Source organism: Bufo bufo, chromosome 3, assembly GCF_905171765.1.
Source record: "Bufo bufo chromosome 3, aBufBuf1.1, whole genome shotgun sequence".
In the NCBI taxonomy this organism is placed as follows: domain Eukaryota; kingdom Metazoa; phylum Chordata; class Amphibia; order Anura; family Bufonidae; genus Bufo; species Bufo bufo.
Genome location: NC_053391.1, coordinates 683,085,952 through 683,109,034, shown reverse-complemented (window position 1 = coordinate 683,109,034; position 23,083 = coordinate 683,085,952). Strand labels below are relative to the sequence as shown.

The 23,083-nt window shown below is 44.4% G+C and overlaps 1 protein-coding gene across 1 annotated transcript in view; it reads left to right on the top strand.

The window, feature by feature from the left end:
• The window catches only part of UVRAG (UV radiation resistance associated), a 53,903-nt gene extending 31,367 nt beyond the window's left edge, over nucleotides 1–22,536 (top strand). The window contains 4 exon segments of the mRNA XM_040422499.1: nucleotides 6,986–7,064; nucleotides 19,275–19,366; nucleotides 21,859–22,146; nucleotides 22,148–22,536. Coding sequence (XP_040278433.1) covers nucleotides 6,986–7,064; nucleotides 19,275–19,366; nucleotides 21,859–22,146; nucleotides 22,148–22,493 — 805 coding nt within the window. The 3' untranslated portion in view covers nucleotides 22,494–22,536.
• The last annotated feature ends 547 nt before the right edge of the window (nucleotides 22,537–23,083 follow it).

The following is a 23,083-nucleotide window of genomic DNA, read 5'->3' as shown; positions in this document are numbered from 1 at the left end:
AAAATACGGATGATGTCCGTATTACGGAACGGAACAGCTGGCCCCTAATAGAACCGTACTAATCCTTGTCCGTAATGCGGACAATAACAGGACATGTTCTATTTTTTTGCGGAATGGACATAAGTAAACGCAATGCGCACACAGAGTAACTTCGGAACGGACACGGAAAGAAAATATGTTCGTGTGCATGAGCCCTAACCCTGAGAGAAAGGAGGGGAAGAGCAGAGAGAGCTGCCAGAAACCACAGCAGTGCTCTGACCGATGTCGGGTTCAGCAGGACCAGTGGCCAAGTGAAGGACTTACACCCACTGCAGAAGAAAAATGGTAGGACATTTATAATGAAGACCAACGTGAAAGCGTGAAAGTTGCTTCTTTTCGCATGTAGGAAACAAATAATCCAATAAAAGAAAGAATCAGTGCAAAGGTGTCCAGAGCCTTGAGAGTATAGTCTGCTGTATGTAGTAATAACTCTTGTAAATTGAGAAAAAAACCAGCGCATTTCATCCGAAAATTATGGACGTGACTGGATCCATCAGACTCTTGTTTTAGTAAGACTCTTACATTTTGCTTGGCTGCAATTTTTGGCATTTCTAAAGCTTTTGTTGTTTCTCTCCATCCATATAAATATTTCAGCAGCCAATTAAACTCGTGTTTGACCATTTACCAGAAAATTACTGAATAGTCCCAGGGCCAGACGTTTCATAATCCGGGACTAATTTTTTATTTTTTTGTCAGAGCAAATCTCTCGCTCTCGCTCTCTCTCTCGCTCTGTATAGCAAAGATAAAAGGGGGTCAGTCAGCGCATCCCAATGTACAGGTGCACGCTGCCATGGCTAGAAACACAAAGAAGAAAATACGATGCAACAGCATTCTGCAAACCAAATAAAGTACAATAATGCCATAGTATTAGAAAATATTCTGGTGCTAATGCTACGCTTATTTTGTAAATTTGAGATTCTTGGCAAATACATTTTGTACAAAATGATTTGGGCCCGTCTGCTGGCGTCAAGGCGATCTCTGTAAGACGGGAACCTAACACTAAAAGCTACCTGTTATGTGCCATAATGGCCACCATAAAATTCAGGGAGTGCAGGTTCCACATGCATGCTGGGTCCACTCTATACCTCTCCTGGTAGAAAAGAAAAAGCAGAGTGGAACCTGCACTCCCTGAATTTTTATGTTGGCCGTTATGGCACATAACAGGTAGCATTTAATGTTAGGTTCCCGTCTTACAGAGATCGCCTTGACGCCAGCAGACGGGCCCAAATCATTTTGTACAAAATGTATTTGCCAAGAATCTCAAATTTACAAAATACTATGGCATTATTGTACTTTATTTGGTTTGCAGAGTGCAGTTGCATTGTATTTTTTCTTTATGCTCTGGATAGGTCATCAGTGTCTGATGGGTGGTGGTCCAACACCTGTGACCCCCACCAATCAGCTGTTTGAGCACGCACTGGCGCTCGCAGTAGCACTGCAGCCTTCTCGCAGCTTTCCTTAAACATGACGTCAGATGGGCTAGGCACAGCTCAGCCCCATAGAAGGGAATCGGGCTGAGCTGCGATACCAAGCACAGCCTCTATAAAATGGATGGCGCTGTGCTTGGTGAACAGAAGACCGTGGCGCTACTTCCTTCTCAAACTGTTGATCGGCGGGGGTCCCTAGTGTTGGAACCCACCACTGATCAGATATTGATGACCTATCCGGAGGATAGGTCATCCGTATAAAAGTCTCGGAAAGCTCTTTTCATGACAGGATAGTAAGTAGGGCCAAAAAAAAAACTTGCCCCATGATAAGTCAGTATAGCATATGACTAAATATAAATAATAACGCCATATCGTGACCAATAATTACCACCATATACCAGGCAGATAAATAGGGGACTGAGCAGCAGAATAAAGTACATTAAAGGGGTTGTGTCACCTCAGTAAGTGGCATATATCGGGTAAAAAAAGTGAATACAAGCCACTTAATGTATTGTTATTGTCCATATTGCCTCCTTTGCTGGCTGGATTCGTTTTTCCATCACATTATACACTGCTCGTTTCCATGGTTACGACCACCCTTCAATCCATCAGCAGTGGCTGTGCTTGCACACTATAGGAAAAAGTGCCAGCCACTCTGGTGGCCGAGATTGCAGGCGTGCACATACGCTAGTGCTTTTTCCTCTACATAATACATGTTTGCTAAAGTGATAAAACCCCTTTAACATCCAATGATTCGCAGGGAGGTGACGTCTTCTCTGTAGTCGTTCATCCCCCCCCCCCCCCCCCCCCCCCCCCCCATCTTTTTCATCTACAGTCGTGGCCAAAAGTTTTGAGAATAGCAGCAAACTTTGTGAAAACTAATATTTGTGTCAAACTGCTTTTAGATCTTTGTTTCAGTTGTTTCTGTGATGTAGTGAAATATAATTACACGCACTTCATACGTTTCAAAGGCTTTTATCGACAATTACATGACATTTATGCAAAGAGTCAGTATTTGCAGTGTTGGCCCTTCTTTTTCAGGACCTCTGCAATCCGACTGGGCATGCTCTCAATCAACTTCTGGGCCAATTCCTGACTGATAGCAACCCATTCTTTCATCATCACTTCTTGGAGTTTGTCAGAATTAGTGGGTTTTTGTTTGTCCACCCGCCTCTTGAGGATTGACCACAAGTTCTCAATGGGATTAAGATCTGGGGAGTTTCCAGGCCATGGACCCAAAATGTCAACGTTTTGGTCCCCGAGCCACTTAGTTATCACTTTTGCCTTATGGCACGGTGCTCCATCGTGCTGGAAAATGCATTGTTCTTCACCAAACTGTTGTTGGATTGTTGGAAGAAGTTGCTGTTGGAGGGTGTTTTGGTACTATTCTTTATTCATGGCTGTGTTTTTGGGCAAAATTGTGAGTGAGCCCACTCCCTTGGATGAGAAGCAACCCCACACATGAATGGTCTCAGGATGCTTTACTGTTGGCATGACACAGGACTGATGGTAGCGCTCACCTTTTCTTCTCCGGATAAGCCTTTTTCCAGATGCCCCAAACAATTGAAAATAGGCTTCATCGGAGAATATGACTTTGCCCCAGTCCTCAGCAGTCCATTCACCATACTTTCTGCAGAAGATCAATCTGTCCCTGGTGTTTTTTTTGGAGAGAAGTGGCTTCTTTGCTGCCCTTCTTGACACCAGGCCATCTTCCAAAAGTCTTGGCCTCACTGTACATGCAGATGCGCTCACACCTGCCTGCTGCCATTCCTGAGCAAGCTCTGCGCTGGTGGCACTCCGATCCCGCAGCTGAATCCTCTTTAGGAGACGATCCTGGCGCTTGCTGGACTTTCTTGGACGCCCTGAAGCCTTCTTAACAAGAATTGAACCTCTTTCCTTGAAGTTCTTGATGATCTTATAAATTGTTGATTGAGGTGCAATCTTAGTAGCCACAATATCCTTGCCTGTGAAGCCATTTTTATGCAACGCAATGATGGCTGCACGCGTTTCTTTGCAGGTCACCATGGTTAACAATGGAAGAACAATGATTTCAAGCATCACCCTCCTTTTAACATGTCAAGTCTGCCATTTTAACCCAATCAGCCTGACATAATGATCTCCAGCCTTGTGCTCGTTAACAAGACGATTACTGAAATGATCTCAGCAGGTCCTTTAATGACAGCAATGAAATGCAGTGGAAAGGTTTTTTGGGATTAAGTTAATTTTCATGGCAAAGAAGGACTATGCAATTCATCTGATCACTCTTCATAACATTCTGGAGTCTATGCAAATTGCTATTATAAAAACTTAAGCAGCAACTTTTCCAATTTCCAATATTTATGTAATTCTCAAAACATTTGGCCACGACTGTACTTCAGGCCAGCATGATGACTTCCTCCAGTTATGATGTGCCCTCCCTTTACACCGTGGTACAGATTGCTCTCACAATAGCTACAGTGCTCCCAAGACACTGCCCGTGTCCCCGCCATCCGCTGTGCCCCCATGAGAGCCATAACTCTGCTGTTGCTGTCCTTGTGGCCATCGACATACAAGTGGCTGTTCTCTGATAGTTTTAGAAATGCATCTTATTCCAAAAATCCCAGGCATCCACTTCATCCAGCGGTTTGGCTGCTTCTCTCTCTGGCTGAACTCTCGACATGACGGATCTATTATTTTTTTATGATTGTCCAGTACTTAGACGGCTGTTAACAGTTATATGTATTTAATGTGGGTTTTATCTAGAATTTTTGTTTTTCTTCAAAATAAAGTTAATGTCAGATGAGGAAATTACTGATTGACTTAGAAGTAAAGGTTACAGGACACGTTCCACCGAAAAATAACAGCAGTTTTTGAAAAACAAAAAGCTGATCTTTAGTTTTGAGCTGCAAAGGCAGATGGAGGCAGAATACATGGAGATCTTCATTGTGAGAATAGTCCTCCTCAGAGCGGATTTATAACGTATCAGGACCAGAGATGAGGACAAATGAAACCCTATGTACAAGAATATAACTACTATAATACTGCCTCCTATGTACAAGAATATAACTACTATAATACTGCCTCCTATGTACAAGAATATAACTACTATAATACTGCTCCTATGTACAAGAATATAACTACTATAATACTGCTCCTATGTACAAGAATATAACTACTATAATACTGCTCCTATGTACAAGAATATAACTACTATAATACTGCTCCTATGTACAGGAATATAACTACTATAATACTGCCTCCTATGTACAAGAATATAACTACTATAATACCGCTCCTATGTACAAGAATATAACTACTATAATACTGCCTCCTATGTACAAGAATATAACTACTATAATACTGCTCCTATGTACAAGAATATAACTACTATAATACTGCTCCTATGTACAAGAATATAACTACTATAATACTGCCTCCTATGTACAAGAATATAACTACTATAATACTGCTCATATGTACAAGAATATAACTACTATAATACTGCTCATATGTACAAGAATATAACTACTATAATACTGCTCCTATGTACAAGAATATAACTGCTATAATACTGCTCCTATGTACAAGAATATAACTACTATAATACTGCTCCTATGTACAAGAATATAACTACTATAATACTGCCTCCTATGTACAAGAATATAACTACTATAATACTGCTCCTATGTACAAGAATATAACTACTATAATACTGCTCCTATGTACAAGAATATAACTACTATAATACTGCCTCCTATGTACAAGAATATAACTACTATAATTCTGCCTCCTATGTACAAGAATATAACTACTATAATTCTGCCTCCTATGTACAAGAATATAACTACTATAATTCTGCCTCCTATATACAAGAATATAACTACTATAATACTGCCTCCTATGTACAAGAATATAACTACTATAATACCGCTCCTATGTACAAGAATATAACTACTATAATACTGCCTCCTATGTACAAGAATATAACTACTATAATACTGCTCCTATGTACAAGAATATAACTACTATAATACTGCTCCTATGTACAAGAATATAACTACTATAATTCTGCCTCCTATATACAAGAATATAACTACTATAATACTGCCTCCTATGTACAAGAATATAACTACTATAATACCGCTCCTATGTACAAGAATATAACTACTATAATACTGCCTCCTATGTACAAGAATATAACTACTATAATACTGCCTCCTATGTACAAGAATATAACTACTATAATACTGCCTCCTATGTACAAGAATATAACTACTATAATACTGCTCCTATGTACAAGAATATAACTACTATAATACTGCTCCTATGTACAAGAATATAACTACTATAATACTGCTCCTATGTACAAGAATATAACTACTATAATACTGCCTCCTATGTACAAGAATATAACTACTATAATACTGCCTCCTATGTACAAGAATATAACTACTATAATACTGCTCCTATTCACAAGAATATAACTACTATAATACTGCTCCTATGTACAAGAATATAACTACTATAATACTGCTCCTATGTACAAGAATATAACTACTATAATACTGCTCCTATGTACAAGAATATAACTACTATAATACTGCCTCCTATGTACAAGAATATAACTACTATAATACTGCTCCTATGTACAAGAATATAACTACTATAATACTGCTCCTATGTACAAGAATATAACTACTATAATACTGGTCCTATGTACAAGAATATAACTACTATAATACTACTCCTGTGTACAAGAATATAACTACTATAATACTGCCTCCTATGTACAAGAATATAACTACTATAATACTGCTCCTATGTACAAGAATATAACTACTATAATACTGCTCCTGTGTACAAGAATATAACTACTATAATACTGCTCCTATGTACAGGAATGTAACTACTATAATACTGCCTCCTATGTACAAGAATATAACTACTATAATACTGCCTCCTATGTACAAGAATATAACTACTATAATACTGCCTCCTATGTACAAGAATATAACTACTATAATACTGCTCCTATGTACAAGAATATAACTACTATAATACTGCTCCTATGTACAAGAATATAACTACTATAATACTGCTCCTATGTACAAGAATATAACTACTATAATACTGCCTCCTATGTACAAGAATATAACTACTATAATACTGCCTCCTATGTACAAGAATATAACTACTATAATACTGCCTCCTATGTACAAGAATATAACTACTATAATACTGCTCCTATGTACAAGAATATAACTACTATAATACTGCTCCTATGTACAAGAATATAACTACTATAATACTGCTCCTATGTACAAGAATATAACTACTATAATACTGCTCCTATGTACAAGAATATAACTACTATAATACTGCCTCCTATGTACAAGAATATAACTACTATAATACTGCTCCTATGTACAAGAATATAACTACTATAATACTGCTCCTATGTACAAGAATATAACTACTATAATACTGCTCCTATATACAAGAATATAACTACTATTTAACTCTTTCTTGTTCTTGTGCAGGTTTCCTTTATATCCAAAAGGAGGTGAGAAGCTTCAGTTTGACTACGGCGTCTACCTTCTCAACAAGAACGTAGCTCAGGTTTGTTTTGCTGTTATTACCTTATATCAGGGGTGGGCAATTATTTTTTCGATGGGGCCACATGAGAAACTGAAAATATTTTGGAGGGCCGGGCCAAAAGGCTAAACTCAATACTGCATAAAATCAATTGTTTTTCTTTATAAAAAGCAGTAAATATCATTGTTGGACAACTGGTACGAGTACTTGTTATAGTTAAACAATGAAAAAGTGAGGTTGCCTTACAAGAAAAAAATTTAAATTTATTAAACAAAATTTCCCAAAACAATGAACATTTTTCACTATTTGTGACTCATATTAGTGAAAGCCATTGTCCCCCTGTGAATCCAGCCATTGTCCCCTGTGAATCCAGCAATTGTCCCACTGTGAATCCAGCCATTGTCCCCTGTGAATCCAGCCATTGTCCCCTGTGAATCCAGCCATTGTCCCCCTGTGAATCCAGCCATTGTCCCCCTGTGAATCCAGCCATTGTCCCCCTTTGAATCCAGCCATTGTCCCCCTGTGAATCCAGCCATTGTCCCCCTGTGAATCCAGCCATTGTCCCCCTGTGAATCCAGCAATTGTCCCACTGTGAATCCAGCCATTGTCCCCCTGTGAATCCAGCCATTGTCCCACTGTGAATCCAGCCATTGTCCCACTGTGAATCCAGCCATTGTCCCCATGTGAATCCAGCCATTGTCCAATGTGAATCCAGCCATTGTCCAATGTGAATCTAGCCATTGTCCCCTGTGAATCCAGCCATTGTCCCCTGTGAATCCAGCCATTGTCCCCTGTGAATCCAGCCATTGTCCCCCTGTGAATCCAGCCATTGTCCCCCTGTGAATCCAGCCATTGTCCCCCTGTGAATCCAGCCATTGTCCCCCTGTGAATCCAGCCATTGTCCCCTGTGAATCCAGCCATTGTCCCCTGTGAATCCAGCCATTGTCCCCTGTGAATCCAGCCATTGTCCCCCTGTGAATCCAGCCATTGTCCCCCTGTGAATCCAGCCATTGTCCCCATGTGAATCCAGCCATTGTCCCCTGTGAATCCAGCCATTGTCCCCCTGTGAATCCAGCCATTGTCCCCCTGTGAATCCAGCCATTGTCCCCCTGTGAATCCAGCCATTGTCCCCCTGTGAATCCAGCCATTGTCCCCCTGTGAATCCAGCCATTGTCCCCCTGTGAATCCAGCCATTGTCCCACTGTGAATCCAGCCATTGTCCCCCTGTGAATCCAGCCATTGTCCCCCTGTGAATCCAGCCATTGTCCCCCTGTGAATCCAGCAATTGTCCCACTGTGAATCCAGCCATTGTCCCCATGTGAATCCAGCCATTGTCCCCTGTGAATCCAGCCATTGTCCCCCTGTGAATCCAGCCATTGTCCAATGTGAATCCAGCCATTGTCCCCTGTGAATCCAGCCATTGTCCCCTGTGAATCCAGCCATTGTCCCCTTGTGTACAGAACACCCCCCCGGCCCCCCCATCATATACAGAACACCCCCCCCCCCCCCCTTACAATAGTACACCCCCCTCCCCCCCCCCCCTTGCCTTTAGAAACGTAATGCTCAGAGATGATCAGCCATGTGTTAGTCACACTGACTACACACAGCACAGGGGGAGGCGGCCGCAGCTTCATGCTTGTCGGCTCTGTGACTGTCAGTGTCAGACAGTCACAGCCGATACTATGAGAGCCGCGGGCGCTGCGCTGTTACAGAGAAGGGAATAATTGCGGCCGGCCGGGTCCCGGGTACGGCTCGCACGAGGCACCCCCCCCCCTGCTGTGTCTTACCTAGACAGTACTGCCGCTGACGCTGCCTCCCTGCCACCGCGCCATGCCACACGCAGCACGCCGAGTCGGAAGTCCTCTTCATTCGCGGAGGAGGGGTATCGTTGCTTGGCACGCCTCTGGCTCCGCCCGGGGGCCGGATTAAAAGGTCCGCCGGGCCGTATACGGCCCGCGGGCCGTAGTTTGCCCAGGTCTGCCTTATATTATAATAGGTTCTCCGACAATGTTTGACGATGGCCTCCGACAGCCTGTCCTAGAATACAAGTAGGACGGGTTGCTTCCATTTCTACAGGTGCTTGGGAGAATAGGAGGGGGTCCTCGCTACACTGCTCTGACACTGCTGCGGCAGTCACTCCTTTATTATTATTATTTTTTTATTGGTTTTTATTGGTTTTTCACAAAAGTTAACAGAAATACATACAGGCAGAATAGGCTACTTTGGAAACAAAAATAAGATAAGCTAATATAGAATAAAATACCATAAGATGCAATAACAGATCCGGCTTATATGCATGAAAGAGTCGGGATGTCCCATGTCTGAGTAGATCTGAGATCCTTTATAAGATTGCATCTGTGGGAGAACCTTTATATAGATCGGAACAGGTTAAGAGAAGAGAATGAGAGAGAGGAGTGGGGAGAAAAATCAAAGGGTAAGTTGGGTCACTCCATTTTGTAGAAGGTTGCTGTAAGACTGCTCAGCCTGGCTGTATATTTCTTGTCCGGTTACTCCTGGACTATATTGCAGGTCCTCTGCTCTACAATATGTGATGATGTGTTTCTCTGTTATGGCTGAGCAGCCTGACGATGCACCTAATCACTGAAGTGACTGCAGCGCCAGCCCGAAGAGTAGCAAGACCCTGCCCACCCCTCACCCTCCCAAGTAGCTGTAGAAATGGAGGCAACCCCCATCCTTGTGATATTATACGAGTCTCCAGAGGCTATCTTGATGCCTTTCCAGACAACCCCCTTTAGGTAGTTATTTTTAGTTGTTTTTAAACTCAACATTTTGTGGTTATTTATTTTTTTATTTTATTGCTTTCTGTGGTCCAGTTCTCTGATAGAGCTTCAAATCTCCTGCCTAGACGTAGGGATTCATATTCTGACAGCCACCAGTAGGGGGAGCTCACAGCAGTGAAGATGAATGCACCGTGTAAAGATTATACAGTAAACTGCCTCTAGTGACAGAATGTTATCAGGTAAATCTTCATCTATGCAGAGGATTTGGAGCTTTGTGTCAGAAAAGCTGAGCTCTGACCTCTGTAATGACATAATAATACACCGGTTATCACCTAATGGTTTGACGTTCCCTTTAATAGCAGTGTAGACAGAGCTGTACTTCTAATAAGTCTGTGTTGAGAAGTTCTGCAGAGCAGCGTGTGACAAATTGTGTTTGTCTTGGACGGTTTCTGTCCTGACGTTCTCTGATACTCCGACCATTAGAGGTGCCAAGTAGGACATTTTGTTTCAGACAATTCTCCCCTTCAGTTACCGATTTACGGGGGCCGGTAATGAGATCTCCACACCTGTAAGGCGGTTGCAGCAGACATCGTGGAGTGACCTTTCCATGAACCCATGAAGGTAGATAGTAGGGCTGCACGATATATCGCAAAAATAATCGAATCGCGATAATCGGCAAATGCGGTTTGGCGATTCGGCCGAGCCGAAAATGCCGCGATTATTATATATGAAGGGGCCCCTATTGATAAAAAAAGTCCTCTGTCCTATTGATAACAGGTCCAGCCTCTGTACTTACTTTTACAATGAATGCACTGCAGCGACGAGCGGGAGCGAGCGAGGCAGCCGGCCGGCGCGTGACTGACGTCACTTAGTTATGCTCCTGCTTCCTGAATTAAGTGGGAGGAGCGTAACAGTGACGTCAGTCACGCCCCGGCCGGCTCGCTCTCTGCCGCTCTCTGCAGTGTGTGTGCATTCATAGTGAAAGTACAGAGGCTGGCCATTTTATGAATAGGAGAGTTATGTGCGCAGTTTAGGACACATAGGGCCATGAGGGGGACCAGCATAAGATGCTATATGTGTGTCTTATGCTGGCCCCCCTCGTGGCCCCATGTGTCATAGCACACATCCCCCATAACAGTGTCCTCCGCAGGTCCCCCATAACAGTGTCCTCCGCAGGTCCCCCATAACAGTGTCCTCCGCAGGTCCCCCATAACAGCGTCCTCCGCTGGTCCCCCATAACAGCGTCCTCCGCAGATCTCCCACATAACAGCGCCATCCGCAGATCCCCCACATAACAGCGACCTCCGCAAATCCCCCATAACAGCGTCATCCACAGATCTACACCTCCACAGATCCCCCACATAACAGCGCCATCCACAGATCCCCCATAACTATGTCATACCCAGCCGCGTCAGCGGCTCATATGGGAAAATCCAAGCAAATAGACCCCTAGCACAATTCCCTTAAAATATCGCATCGCACATCGTTATCGCAATTTTTAGGGCCCTAATCGTAATCGCACAAAATTCCCATATCGTGCAGCCCTAGCTGAAGGATACAGAGCTGAAGGATAGCAGTCCAGACTATTGTGCTGTCAGAAGACTGACGCGTTTTCATTGACTTTACCTGTTTAAGGACCTTGCGATTGCATGTTTATGGCATCCATGTAAGAGATCTAGCGGCTAATTGTTGGGTGCCATGGTGTTAAAGACATTGGCTGTAGACCCATAGGTAAGACAGAGTTGTTTTTCAGTGTTTGTCTTCTCTCTTCCTTTATGTAAGGAGCAGAGTCGGCAGAAAACTCAAAGCTTGAGCAGCAGGAGAAGTTAGCTGCTTCCTCTATGTAAGGAATATGGAGGCAGCAATAACTGTAAACTAGAGGAGGTGGAGAAGTTAGCTGCTTCCTCCTTATAATGCATACAGGCAGTAGCAATACTCAAAACTCAAGTAGCAGAGACGTTCCTCCTTTATAATGCACGAAGGCAGTAAAAAAGCTGCAAACTCAAGTAACTGCAGAAATTACCTACTTCCTCTGTGTAAAGAATAGAGGCAGCAGCATCTGATTGAAGCTCAAGCAGCAAAAGGCGTTGGCTACTTTCTCCTTAAAATGCATATAGCCAGTAGCAAAACTTGATACTGAAGCAGAAGAAGTTAGCTACTTCCACCATGTAAGGCAGCACAAAAGTTTGAAATTAGTATCAGAAGTAGCTACTTCCTCTGTATAATGCATACAGGAAGCTGCAAGTACCAGGACAAAGAAGATGGCTACTTCCTCCATGTAAGGAAAAGATGCAGAAGAAAAGCTTGAAACATGACTGCCAGGAGAAGTTAGGCTTTTCTTCCATGCAAGGAATAGAGGCATAAACTCAAGTAGCAGGAGAAGTTAGCTACTTCCTCCATGGAAGGAATGCAGGAGAAGAATAGAGGCAGCAGCAAAATCCCGAGGAGCTTGATGTTGGCTATTTTCTCCATGTAAGCGATAGACACAGCATGAAAAACGTGAATCCCGGCTCATGAGAAGTTAGCTACTTCCTTCATTATTGATGTCCCCTTTGTCCAGCCTGTCACAGAGGCTAAAGAGCTTAGTTTATCTGACACGCAACTTGTGGCACCAGGAATTCAAGTGGACGAGAGTGTGATTATCTGCCAGGGAAAGAGTTGGGAAAGGACATACAGTAAGTCTTTTTGACCAGGTGACGGAGATATTAGCCCTTTAAGAACTAATATGGCTGTAGGTGGTTGACTAAAACTGGAAGCAGATGACTTGAGCACACGGTGCAGCACAGGGAATGCAGTTAAGGTATATCGGGGGCACAGGAACATTCCTCTTTTTGGCTTGAGGGGCACTTGAACTGTTTTGTAGTCGCAGGTTCCGGCTCTCAGCGACCCTGCCCTGTAACCACATAAGTTTACGTACTTCTCCCTGTATCCCCCGCTATACTTTATTATATAAAGCGCCTTGGACAGATCCAGAACTCTGGTCTTGGACGTCTTTTATGTGCGGGGGGTGGAGTAGTAAAGCTCAGGTTTTCTTGGCCTCTGCTGCCTTTTCCCGAGCAACCATCACGTTCTATCTCTCCCTGAAGAGAAATGAAGCCCGGAATATAGACTGCGGCCGAGACGTGCATGGGAGAGTCACTGAGCGGTGAAGTCCATCCTCTGCCGCTCGCATGTCTATATAAGAACGTCTCCACTGCAGAATATTCTCGAAGAAAAAAAGAGATTTGAACAGGGATCCAGTTGCCACAAAAGAAGAGCTACTACTGCTACAAGAGAGGGTCCTGTTTTCCGTATAGAGGTCCTCAAGATCAGTTATGCATTGTCTGAATAGCCTGCTACTGCAGTTTTCCGTCCCTTTGGCATTGTTTGAGACTTCTCATTTCCACCACAGTAGGTGCCTCTTAGGAAATGCCTGACTGGTAACGACTTCACCAGGAGCGGGACCTGCACCAATCGGCTGATCGCCGCAGCACCCTCCTTTCATAAAGGGGTTGTGTTGGAGGAGGTCTACTGATGTCATCTTGTGACCACTAAGGGTTGATCTCCCCTTTAAATGATCGTCTCTGTCCTGTCTCTGTGGCCTGGCGCTGGAGAGGAGCCGTGATTTTGTGTTTGATTTCTTACAAGGTCCGTTCCCCTAGTCTGGCCTCAGAGAGGAGGCATCTCGGGCGCGGTGGTTTTGATCAAGCCTCCCCATAATAGTATCTGACGGCTGCGTTTTACACGTGGCAGGTTAATGCTCTCTTCATCCTCGTGTCATCCAGAGACGCGTTTTACTGTCTGGAAGATGGGAACGATTTGTAGTAAAAAGCGGCAATAAAGCGAAGCGTCTCCCTTAAACGTTGGCAGCGCTTCACTTGTCCCCCTCGAGATGTCTAATAAACGGCGAGCTGCAGGCAGACGAAACGCACCCTAATGCACCGTATAAATTCCACTGTGGGTTTTATTCCCCCTTCAGGACATTATATTCCTGGCAAACGTGCTCTGCGGGCCATGAGACGTCTAGAAAATGCTTCTATTAATGTAACGTTATCTGGCGGGTCGGAGCTGTAATCCCAATAGTTTAGGCTTCGCTCACTTCACGGTTTACATAAAAATGATTTTGAAATTCAGAAATGTCCATGCCATGGAATATTTATTATTTATTTATTTTTTTCAGAGAAATCAGCCACCACTAGGGGGCGATGTTTATATATTGTCTAATCAATTCGATAGAAGCCATTGTCTACAGATTGTCTCCCCCTAGTGGTAGCAGTAGGCAGCTGAGATTTTTATAAGCAGGTCCAAAGTTTGTACTAAAAGTAATAGAGCCCTGCAGGTATGTTAGAAAAACGAGTTTGTAACAGGACCATAAAGGATTTTAACCGGACTTTAAAAGGGTTGTGCAACAATGGGGGTGTAGGGGGGTTGCCGAACCACGATGCTGCACTGCGCTCCCTCGCTGAGAACATCCAGTTTGACATCACCTGCTCGCGGCGTTGGTGACCAGATCTCCTTGCATTATGTGACAATTTGTCACGATGTAAAGGGAGCCAGTCACCAGTGGTTGTCTGCAGGCGGTGTCAAACTGGATGTTTTCAGCGAGGGAGCGCAGCGGAGTGCCGCAGGCCGTCGGGCTGCGGTGTTCCCATTCATTGGTTGCCAGGCACAGCGCTGTACATTGCATAGTGGCTGTGCTTGGTATTGCAGCTCAGTCCCGTTCACTTGAATGGGACAAGACTGCAGAGAGCTGCAATACTAGGCTCAACCACTACAACATATATGGCACTGTGCCTGGTAAATAATGAAGTGGTGCTCGCCGTGGATACTTCAATCAGCTGATCGCTAATGGCGCTGGTACCCACAAATCAGTTGTACCCCCCCCCCCCCCCCCCCACCATCACCATGCCACAAAAATGAGGACTTGTTCAACTGTTTCCATTTTTCCTACCAAAATAGCTTTCCAATAATATTAGACTGGTCCCTAAAGTGCCCATTTGATGATCAGCAGTGACCTGTGAAGGAACCTGGCAGCAACTGTTTGGTTTCCCTGCAGCGCCACCACAGGAGGAATGAGGCATGACATGGTTCCTGTTAAAATCGGGGTCTGTGTAATGCAGGGATATAGCGGGTCGTTCAGAGCAAGGAACCATCTTAGTAGCTGCTCTAGGGGAGGGTTCGGTCACATGGATGGGTTTTATTAGGGTATGGCACCACGGAGGCCCCCTTTACGTAGAACGCATCTCCTTGCCGAAACCATCCTCAGATTAAGATGTCACACGTGTCATTTTGATATCGTCCCATGCGCTCGACTTCTGCAAAGAAAATGCCTTCCTGTTCCTTCTGGTTGTGAGATAATTCTCTACTTTTCGGGGTCTCTGGGAGCCATTTGTCAGTGAACGGCTCAGGCAATTTTCAGGCTTTTCACGGATCCATTGAGTGCAGTGAAGGCTTCCTGCCAAGTCCAGCGAGCGGCCATTTATCTTCAGCGGAGAAAATCAATTCCCGACGTATTGGATTATTACACAGAAATGAGTATTCCTTGGCCGCGGATCCCTGACGGGGTCATGGCACTGCTTAATCACATCCTGCGCTGTGGAGACGAGCGGCTCGCCCCCTATACCGTCTCCGCTCATTAGGGCACTCAGTTTTGCGTCCACTCTAGTAGCCGTCCATGAAAGCCTGCCCTCCCTCAGCTGACTGCCAACACAGTTCTGTAGGTGCCACCTTCAGATCTTAGGAGACATATATAAGATTTGTCCAGCAGGTGGCAGCGTCACACAGCGATATCGTCTTCTGCTCATATGGAGAGGTAAATATTCCATATGGAAGGGGGCGTTCACATATGGAGCGGTCAGCTGCACTGTGTATGAGGGGCATGAGGCTGCCCTCTGTGTGGTGGTCATGCTGCACTGTATTGGGGAGCATAAAGCTGCGCTTGGGGACTCGTGACTGCACTGTAGGGCATTTTACTTCACTTGGGGCACATAGCTGCACTCTATATGGGTGCATATTATTGCACTTGGTGGCACATGTGGATGCAATGTATATGAGGGCATAGAGCTGCAATTGTGGTACATAACAGCCCTTGGGGGGCACATGTGGCTGAACTCTATAAGGATGGAGTATTCCTGATCTTGCGGGGCACATGTGTGGCTGTACTCTAGATGGGGGCATATAGCTCTACTAGTGGGGGGGCACTATTATTATACTTGGGGAGCACATGTGGACTGCAACCTACAGTAGATGTAAAAAGTCTACACACCCCTGTTAAAATGTCAGGTTTCTGTGCTGTAAAAAAAAAAAATAGACAAAGATAAATCATTTCAGAACTTTTTCCACCTTTAATGTGACCTATAAACTGTACAACTCAATTGAAAAACAAACTGAAATCTTTTAGGTGGAGGGAAGAAAAAATATAAAACTAAAATAATGCGGTTGCATAAGTGTGCACACCCTCTTATAACTGGGGATGCAGCTGTGTTCAGAATTAAGCAATCACATTCACAATCCTGTTACATAGCAGTCAGCATACACCTGCCATCATGTAAAGTGCCTCTGATTAACCCCAAATAAAGTTCAGCTGCTCTAGTTGGTCTTTCCTGAAATTTTCTTAGTCGCATCCCACAGCAGAAGCCACGGTCCACAGAGAGCTTCCAAAGCATCAGAGGGATCTCATTGTTAGAAGGTATCAGTCAGAAGAAGGGGACAAAAGAATCTCCAAGGCATTAGATCTACCATGGAACACAGTGAAGACCGTCATCATCAAGTGGAGAAGATATGGAACAACAGTGACATCGCCAAGAACTGGACGTTCCTCCAAAACTGATGAAAAGACAAGAAGAAAACTGGTCTGGGAGGCGACCAAGAGGCCTACAGCAACATTAGAGGAGCTGCAGGAATATCTGGCAAGTCCTGGCCGTGTGGTCCATGTGACAACAATCTCCCGTATTCTTCATATGTCTGGGCTATGGGGTAGAGGGGCAAGACGAAAGCCTTCTTACCAAGAAAAACATCCAAGCCAGGCTACATTTTGCAAAAACACATCTGAAGTCTCCGAAAAGCATGTGGGAAAAGGTGTTATGGTCTGATGAAACCAAGGTGGAACTTTTTGCCCATAATTCCAAAAGATATGTTTGGCCCAAAAACAACACTGCACATCACCAGAAGAACACCATCCCCACAGTGAAGCATGGCGGGGGCAGCATCATGCCAAGGGGCTGTTCTTCTTCAGCTGGAACTGGAGCCTTAGTTAAGCTAGAGGGAATTATGAACAGTTCCAAATACCAGTCAATATTGGCACAAAACCTTCAGGCTTCTGCTAGAAAGCTGAACATGAAGAGGAACTTCATCTTTCAGCATGACAACGACCCAAAGCATACATCCAAATCAACCAAGGAATGGCTTCACCAGAAGAAGAGCAACGTTTTGGAATGGCCCAGCCAGAGCCCAGACCTGAATCCGATGGAAAATCTGTGGGGTGATCAGAAGAGGGCTGTGCCCAGGAGATGGCCTCACAATCTGACAGACTTGGAGTGTTGTTGCCAAGAAGAGTCAAAATGTGCCATGCTGATAGACTCATACCCAAACAGACTGAGTGCTGTAATAACATCAAAAGGTGCTTCAACAAAGTATTAGTTTAATGGTGTGCACACTTATGCAACCATATTATTATTTTATTTTTATATTTTTTCTTCCCTCCACCTAAAAGATTTAAGTTTGTTTTTTAATTGAGTTGTACAGTTTATAGGTCACATTAGGTGGAAAAAGTTCTGAAATAATTTATCTTTGTCTCATTTTTTTTACATCACAGAAACCTGACATTTTCACAGGGGTGTGTAGACTTTTTATATCCACTGTATAAATATGTCATCTCCAGTCTGAGCCATTGATACCAGAGATTTCTGGTCCTCGCACCAGTTTTGGACTAAACCATAAGAAAACAAATTTCTCCCCACGTCCGCTGATTAATGTAGTAAATCTTGTGAACGGGACATGGAGGGACATTGTCTGTTATTCTAACCTTTCCATACATCATCGAAATGAGCCAAGCGTCTTAAGAAAGATTGAAGAAAACCCTCATGACCGTAAATGGGTGAAATGGCAGTTAAAGGGATGGTATGAAGCTTAAAGGAGTAACGTGATGGCATATTGCTGGGATGTGGTGTCACTTTAAGATTGGTGAGGGTCCCCACAGATCCTGAGAAAGAAGGAACAGGAGATCGGCTTCCACTTTGGCAGACTCGCCCCTTCATTTGAATAGATGCCGTGTAATACCACAAACCTCCTGCAGAGGCCGCCTGCATTGAGAAAAGTAGTGGTCCTGTTGCTCGTTGGTTCATTCTGTTGCTGAAATCCTGGGTTCAAATCCATCCAGAGCCAATAACTCCTGTATTCCTAGTACATTGTGATAGAATATGGAGATTAGAGTGTGAGCTCCTGGGGACAGGGACTGACTCGATTACAGTCTATAGAAGGTTCTGCTGAATATGCTGCTATATAAATGCATAGACCTGGTTAGCCACATTACACTATAGGATTGATTTAACGTTCCTGGCGGCTACAGCCGTCAGATCGCGCTGATTTATGGTCAGACACGTCATGTATCTTTCAGTGGCGCTCCGCCCGTCCATTATAAATATCCCGCGTATTATTCCGTAATCTGTGTTTTAGCAGCGGCTATAAATGTTTCATCCCACAGAACATTTTATCACTTCCATGTGATGCCAGCAGCCATTGCCATTACGTGGAGGACTCGGTGGGAACATAGGAGACGACGATACCCAGCATCACTTATTGGAGCAGTCAGCGACCTTACAGAACTATTTAAAGGGCCAGTAGCCCGAAAATGGTCGGCAGAGTAGCAGCGTTATCAAAGGAATGGCTGTTACCAGTCACATGTATGGATGAGAGATGAGACCCGAACCAGAGAGTTTTCTGAACTTCCTGACACTCGTCCTAATGTCCGCCTCCCCTGGCTGATAACAGGGGGCAATAGATGACTTTAGGCAATAGACAGACATCTCCTGCACTGATGCCTTATTCTTAGCATTTTAGGTTGAAAAAGCCCAGTCTGAGTCGAAGGTTTACATAGAGGGGATGGGACCCTGTACCGAAGGCTAAAATGGGACCCCTTTCCAGAGATGGTTAAAGGGTTATTTCCATGGATAGGACCATTCTGGGGACGTGGCACTGAATCTGTGGCCTCTTCATTTAAAAGAATGTTGGAGGTCCCAGAGACCCCTACTGATTGTAAAGTCCTGGCAGGATGGGACTGTTCTTTAAACACTCCTATTTCGGCCCATCATCGCCTTCCATGATCTTTAGGTTAGTCTCCTATTCTGTGGTGGAGAGAGGATGCCCGCTGCCTCACATCAGGGGCCACATAGCATGGGCTTTCTACATGGTAGGAACGCATTTAATTACGTTTTTGCTACTGTTTTCTCTTCGTTCTTATAATAGGGATATTTCGATTCTTAGAAGTGACCAGAACGTCATCTCCTTTCTCTTTCAGCTAAGATACCAACATTCCCTGGGGACCACAGACCTACGACAGACTCTCCCCAACCTGAAGACGTTTCTGGAGCATGGCCTCTTGGTCAGATGGTAAGTGGCGAGGTGTGTGGGGCGGTAACCAGCGTTGTGACTGACGGGTCTACTTACTGTGCACCCAGGCGACGCGCGCCATTAACGTCCGTCGCAGGATCGAAGATCACTCCGACCCCAATGTGGGAATCGGTCACCACGCACTGTACCTGCAATGGAACCCAACCCATTTGTGCCCACTGAATGCAAAATGAACTTACTCCCACCCTGAAAGGAGGAAAATTTCAGATATGCTATTTAGCTTCTTGGTGCAACAAGGGTGTTGCCATTGCACCTTTTTGCACCCAAAGGCTCTGTTCTGTGGTTAGATGGAGGGAACATGCGCCCCCCTGTCACCCCATCAGGGATTCTTGACGTGATTGGAGCATTGCAGCATATTCTGTATGTGATGAGACGATCACATGTCTAAAGGACCCAAAGTTCATGGGGCTGTGTAATCGCCCCACTGATTATTCAACGTTCAAAAAACGCCAGCTTGTCGGGAGCACATCGCCCTGTGTACATAACAGTATGCAAACTGAATGGGGTGGATCGATCGCACTAACCTTTGCTCGCCCCCCTTTCATTTTGCATCGGTCGATTATAAATGCCCTTTAAATGAGCGCCAGCCATCACTCGTTTAGGGCCAGGCAACCGCTGCTTATGTAAGAAAATCCCACATAAAGAGGATGGAGTCCTAATAATGGGAGTAGCGCATGAGGACGTCGCTGGTGGGTGCGACGATCAGCGAGGATCACTCTGCACCTCATTCCTTGGTCCTCAGAGGAGCCTTGTCACGTCAGCCGCCTCTTCACCCTTCTGTTCACATTCACTCTCCTCAGAATTGCGTATTTCTTACATATACATTTTTTTTGTACCACAGCCGCCACAAAGGCGAGAACGGATTGCAGTGTTCGTGCTCGCATTGACAGGGGTTTGGAGTTACGTATAGCACTGTAGACATTTCTTATGGCCGAAGCCCAAGTTCAACACCGGCCTTTTATAGCTCTCGCTGCGGTGATGTCAGCGGCCGATAGAAACAATACAGGATGAAAGAGGCTCTTGGCAGAGAAGCGTTCTCATGGCGTACACTGTCACTGCCGCGGCTAGAGAGTTACCGCTGTAGTGTAGCCCATTGTAAGGAGCATTTGTTGAAAGGTGTTACTACATACATTACTTATCCTGTACTGATCCTGAGTTACATCCTGTATTATACTCCAGAGCTGCACTCACTATTCTGCTGGTGGAGTCACTGTGTACATACATTACATTACTTATCCTGTACTGATCCTGAGTTACATCCTGTATTATACTCCAGAGCTGCACTCACTATTCTGCTGGTGGAGTCACTGTGTACATACATTACATTACTTATCCTGTACTGATCCTGAGGTACATCCTGTATTATACTCCAGAGCTGCACTCACTATTCTGCTGGTGCAGTGACTGTGTACATACATTACATTACTTATCCTGTACTGATCCTGAGTTACATCCTGTATTATACTCCAGAGCTGCACTCACTATTCTGCTGGTGGAGTCACTGTGTACATACATTACATTACTTATCCTGTACTGATCCTGAGTTACATCCTGTATTATACTCCAGAGCTGCACTCACTATTCTGCTGATGTAGTCACTGTGTACATACATTACTTATCCTGTACTGATCCTGAGTTACATCCTGTATTATACTCCAGAGCTGCACTCACTATTCTGCTGGTGCAGTCACTGTGTACATACATTACTTATCCTGTACTGATCCTGAGTTACATCCTGTATTATACTCCAGAGCTGCACTCACTATTCTGCTGGTGCAGTCACTGTGTACATACATTACATTACTTATCCTGTACTGATCCTGAGTTACATCCAGTATTATACTCCAGAGCTGCACTCACTATTCTGCTGGTGCAGTCACTGTGTACATACATTACATTACTTATCCTGTACTGATCCTGAGTTACATCCTGTATTATACTCCAGAGCTGCACTCACTATTCTGCTGGTGCAGTCATTGTGTACATACATTACATTACTTATCCTGTACTGATCCTGAGTTACATCCTGTATTATACTCCAGAGCTGCACTCACTATTCTGCTGGTGCAGTCACTGTGTACATACATTACTTATCCTGTACTGATCCTGAGTTACATTCTGTATTATACTCCAGAGCTGCACTCACTATTCTGCTGGTGCAGTCACTGTGTACATACATTACATTACTTATCCTGTACTGATCCTGAGTTACATCCAGTGTATTGTACTCCAGAGCTGCACTCACTGTGCTGTTGGCGTTTCTCAGCTGTGATATGAACAGCCTGGACACTAGACTGATATACATTTTACTTGCACTGATACATTGTGACAAATGATCAGGACAGGAGAGAGTTGTGCGCTGATCTTGTGTTTAGGATGGTTGTCTAGACTGGATATGATTTGTATGCGCCATTCTTATTTTACGCTGTTATTCCCCCGGTCATTTATCTTTCTTTTGTATCCTCCACCAGTGACAGACATCACACTTCAAGTGCAATTCCCGTTCCAAAGAGACCGGCCAGCTCCGCGTTTGGAAGTCACGAATTTGGGTTTTCCAGTCGGACCCCAACACCGGAGAAAGGACCTCGAAAGCGTGCCAGCTCGGAGAACGAAAAAACCCAATACAGAACGCCTCCCCCCAGCTACAAGATGGCGGTGGCGGAGCCCATCGCAATACTAGTCCCGGCAACTCCGGCCGACAAGGGTCACCTCGGCTCCTCACTGGACGCCGGCATCGATGCGTCCAAGGGCAACACTCAGCCAGACCGAGCCCTTCTTGGACTCCTGTGCGGTCAACGGAATTTTTTGGCCGAATGAAAGCATGGAATTTGTAAGCGAAGGCGCTCCCTGCGGCGTGCACCCCTCCCTCAGCGACGACCTGCACTGCGCCGTGGAACAGGCCGAGGAGATTCTCGGCACGGAAGCCTCAGACTTTACCTCGGGGGATCAGTTTGAAGCGTTTAACAGCATTCCGGTGGACCGCGCCGTGGCCGTGGAATGCGACGATCAAGTCCTGGGAGAGTTCGAGGAATTCTCCCGTAGAATTTACGCGCTGAACGAGAACATGTCCAGTTTCCGCAGACCGCGGAAGAGTTCCGATAAATAAACGAGCAACGTTCGCAGAAGATTTGTCTTTGCACATCGTTATCCTTTGTATCCGTCAAAGAAAAGCACTCAATTGTTGTGGATTTTCGCTGGAATCCACGTTTCACTGCCGCTGCGTGGGCCACAATTTTTTAAAAACATTTTTTATTTATTTATTTATTTTTAATTACTTTTTTTTAAACAAGACTGTTTGCATAATTGTTTCATTTTTTTATGTGGAATCCATCGAAGACATTAAAAATAAGTTTGGCCGTGCTTCATCCATGTATCCGTTTTTTTTTGTACCATATTTAGCATGTAGCTAGAAATTCATAAGCCGTGAATTATTATAGTGAGGGTTTTTTCAAGCAAATGTTTAATTTTTATTTTTTATATTTTTTGCTTCTACCCCTACAAAAAAAAATTCACAGGTAATTGAAGTCACTGTGGAAACGCTGGGTGACAACCAGTATGGCTGCCCTTTGCTATTCCGGAGTCCAGTAAGCTGAGTAACAGCCTTGTGGGTAAGCTGATATTGGCAGCCATGTTGATTGTCACCCAGCTTTTCCAGAATTGAATGTAAGTATATGAAGGACTTGTATGCTCTGAAAC